Here is a 4145-nt window from a genome sequence, read left to right as displayed (position 1 = left end):
GGGGGGGGGGGGGGAGTGTGGGAGACTGGGAGATGGATAGATTTTTGGGGGGAGACACTGAGGGACACCGGGAGAGAGTGCGGGAGACTGGGAGATGGATAGATTTTTGGTGGGGAGACACTGAGGGACACGGGGAGAGTGCGGGAGACTGGGAGACGGATAGATTTTTGAGGGGGGAGACACTGAGGGGATTGTGGGAGAGTGCGGGAGACGGATAGATTTTGACTACCCATAGAACCTTGCGTCTAATTCCTCTCACGTTTCATCTATTTTTCTCCCTCTCTCTCTCCGCCCAGCCCAGGATGAGCGGCTGTGGGACGTGGTGGCGGCGACGCACCTCCTGGTCGATCAGCTCTTCCCCCGGCTCCTGACCGAGGCTCGCGCGGCCGGCTGGGTGACCGACCGTAATCACCTTGGAGCGGACGAGTGGAGGGCCCGGTGGGCCCCGGGGGAGGGGAAGAAGGGGCAGTGATTGAGGCGGGCTGTGTTGGTGGGGGTGGGGGGGCGGAATGTGGGCTGGGGGGAGGGGACACTCGCCCGCCCGAGCAGGCCTCAGAAAGTCTCGCCGAAAAGAGAGAGCGAGACTCGCCTCTTCCCAAGTTTTGGTTGCTGCCGCAGAGAAATATCAATCTGGACCCGTTGCAAGAATGCCAAATTTCCCGAGCGTCGTGACGGGGTGGAGAGGATGCTGATTGGCTAACGGGGCCGACCGGGAGACCTGCTTTTCATTCAATTAAACAGATCTTTACAGACTACGTCTCCTTTCTCCTGTCTGTAAACCAGGAGTGGGCCATTCGGCCCCTCCGGCCTGCCCCGCCCATTCCCTTGGATTGTCTGCCCGAAGGGCCGTCGTCTCGCTCTCTGCCTGCGTCCCTGGCTGCCTTTCGCGTCGGAACAATTTCTCCATCACCTCCGCGCAATGTGCTCAGTGCCCCGGCCCTCTGCACCACACAGCGGCCTTTCTCCATCTCTCAATCCTACCCCGTTACCCTCAGTCTACGTCCCCTGGTTCTGGACTCCCACCCTCACCAGGGGAAACATTTGCCGTGCGGACTGTGCAGCACCGCTGTGGGGACAGTGTGGCTCCGGTGTGGGGACAGTGCACCTACGCCACGGGGACAGTGTGGCTCCGCTGTGGGGGACAGTTCAGCTCCGCCGTGGAGACAATGTAGCTCCGCTATGGGGGACAATGTAGCTCCGCTGTGGGGGACAGTACAGCTCTGCCATGGAGACAATGCAGCTCCGCTGTGGGGGACAATGTAGCTCCACCGTTGGACAGTGTAGCTCCGCTGTGGGGGACAGTACAGCTCTGCAGTGGAGACAATGTAGCTCCGCTATGGGGGACAGTACAGCTCTGCAGTGGAGACAATGTAGCTCCTCTGTCGGGGACAATGTAGCTCCACCGTTGGACAGTGCAGCTCCGCTGTGGGGACAATGTAGCTCCGCTGTGGGGGACAGTTCAGCTCCGCCGTGGAGACAATGCAGCTCCGCTGTGGGGGACAATGTAGCTCCGCTATGGGGGACAGTGCAGCTCTGCCATGGGGACAATGTAGCTCCGCTGTGGGGGATAGTACAGCTCTGCCATGGAGACAATGCAGCTCCGCTATGGGGGACAATGTAGCTCCGCTGTGGGGGACAGTACAGCTCTGCAGTGGAGACAATGTAGCTCTGCCGTTGGACAGTGCAGCTCCGCCGTGGGGACAATGTAGCTCCGCTGTGGGGGACAATGTAGCTCCACCGTTGGACAGTGCAGCTCCGCCGTGGGGACAATGTAGCTCCGCTGTGGGGGACAGTGCAGCTCCGCCGTGGGGACAATGCAGCTCCGCTATGGGGGGCAATGTAGCTCCGCTGTGGGGGACAATGTAGCTCCGCCATGGAGACAATGCAGCTCCGCTATGGGGGACAGTGGAGCTCCGCCGTGGGGACAATGTAGCTCCGTTATGGGCGACAGTGCAGTTCTGCTATGGGGGACAATGTATCTTCACTGTGGGACAGTGCAGTTCCGCCGTGGGGGACTGTGCAGCTGCGCTGTGGAGAAAATGCAGCTCCGCTATGGGGGACAATGTAGCTCCGCTGTGGGGGACAGTGCATCTCCACCATGGGGACAATGCACCTCCGCTATGGGGGACAGTGCAGCTCCGCTGTGGGGACAATGTAGTTCCGCCGTGGAGACAATGCAGCTCCGCTATGGGGGACAGTGCAGCTCCGCTATGGGGGACAATGTAGCTCTGCCAAGGAGACAATGTAGCTCCGCAATGGGGGACAGTGCAGCTCCGCCGTGGAGACAACGCAGCTCCGCCTTGGAGACAATGCAGCTCCGCTATGGGGGACAGTGCAGCTCCGATGTGGAGGACAATGTAGCTCTGCCGAGGAGACAGTGCAGCTCTGCCGTGGGTACATAATACATCTATGTTGTGGGGGACATTGAGCTTCTCTGCCCTGGGGACACTGTGCAGCTCTGCTTGTAGGGGGTGGGGAGGAGGAGGTTGGTCACTGAGCAACTCCACCATGGAGAAGGCTGTGCAGCTCCACTGTAGGGGTCACTGCAGAGCTCCGCCACAGAGACAACGCAGCTCCGTCATGGGGAACACTGCATAGCCCCACCGTGGAGACACGGTGTAGCTCCGCTGTGGGGACACTGAGCAACTCCACCCTGAAGGCAGGGGGGATGCGGAGAGGCTCACTCACCAGCTCCGCTATGAGGGACCGTGAGCATCTCTGGCAAGGAGGAGGCTGAGCAGCTGCACTGTTTGGGGGGTTGGGGGCAGGGGGTGCGGTGCGGGGAGGCATGTCACTGCACAGCTCTGTCGTGGGGAACATTGAGCCTCTCCATGGTGGGGTCTCTAAGCAACTCCGCCGTGTGGACACTGTGTACCTCCGCCGTGGAGACACTGAGTGGCTCCGTCGTGGAGACACACTGAGAGGCTCCGCCGTGGAGCCATTGAGCAGCTCTGTTGTGGAGACACACTGAGAGGCTCCGCCGTGGAGCCATTGAGCAGCTCCGTCGTGGAGACACACTGAGAGGCTCCGCCGTGGAGACACACTGAGAGGCTCTGCCGTGGAGACACCGAGAGGCTCCACCATGGAGACGGACCGAGGGTCTCCGCCGCGGGGACACACTTCTCTGTGAACATCCCTAAGTTCCTGTCCGGCCGTTATCACGTGGCGGACCCTGACAGCCGGCTCCATTACCGGTCAGCACAGCCGGCGCCACGCTCGGGTCTGTGCGGTAAGTGCTGTCCTGGTCTGGAGGGACCACCTCCAACGGTGGGGGGGTGGGGGGAAGGCGCCACGGTCTGGGGGCTCAGCGAGCGGCAGACGGTGCAGTGTGAGGTTTAGTCTTTGGTGGTGGGTGGGGGTTGGGTTGTTGTTTGACTCGGGTTGGGGGGACGGGGCGGGCCTCACACAGTGGCTTTGTTAAGTTTGGAATCCACTCCCCTTCGGTGTGTGCCGGCGAAGAGGGAATTCGTCACCAAATAAAAAGGCTTCGGAAGTCAATTTGCGTCAATTAACTCGTCCGGGAGGTGGGCTGGGAATGCGGCGGAGGGAAGGTTGGGGCTGGGATCTGGATGGAGGGACGGCGGGGGGGCTGGTGGAGGGGGGAGGTGGTTGGGGAAAACGGTCTTCGTGTAGCGGAGTTACACAGCAAGATCCCACAGCGAATGGAGGCAGAGTCGGGCAGGTTAGGCGGTGACGAGGGCATTAAGGACGTTAAGGGGTCTTGATGGATACAATGACAGGGTTTCGATGCTAGAATTGGACAATACCAGGTAAGAGGTAGAACATATTGCCTTCGCCCCCACCCTACACCCACTCTCACCCTCCCTCTGCTCCGTGTCCCTCGTTGATTCCATGGAGGGTCAGAAGGTTGTTGTGGGAGGGGGTGTGCCGCAGGAGGCGATAGACAATGGGGCGGCGGAACGTTCGAGTCGGGGGATGGTGTCTCCGCCCGGAATCCGCCGAGGACCGGACCGGACCGGAAGTGACCTGTAGGGCCGGAAATCCCGCCCAAGGGCCGGCGGAAGGGACAGGCGGGCGGACGGACTGACCCCAGTGGTGATGGCGGCGCCGGCAGGAGGTGGAGGAGACCCCCAGTGTCCCCCTGGCGGAGCTGCACAGTCTCCCCACGGCGGAGCTGCAGTGTG

At 61.4% G+C, this 4145-nt stretch overlaps 1 protein-coding gene across 1 annotated transcript in view; it reads left to right on the top strand.

Moving 5' to 3' along the window:
* Positions 1–750, top strand: part of rusf1 (RUS family member 1) — a gene marked incomplete at its 5' end in the record, with an annotated part of 5299 nt that extends 4549 nt beyond the window's left edge. Inside the window, one exon of the mRNA XM_048620907.1 lies at positions 297–750. Within this exon, the coding sequence (XP_048476864.1) occupies positions 297–472 (176 nt within the window). The remainder of the gene's footprint in view (positions 1–296) is intronic.
* Positions 751–4145: the final 3395 nt, after the last annotated feature.

Source organism: Rhincodon typus, chromosome 49, assembly GCF_021869965.1.
Source record: "Rhincodon typus isolate 14 chromosome 49, sRhiTyp1.1, whole genome shotgun sequence".
NCBI classification, from domain to species: Eukaryota; Metazoa; Chordata; class Chondrichthyes; order Orectolobiformes; family Rhincodontidae; genus Rhincodon; species Rhincodon typus.
Note: the sequence above shows the minus strand (reverse complement) of the source record. Positions and strands in the feature narration are given on the sequence as shown.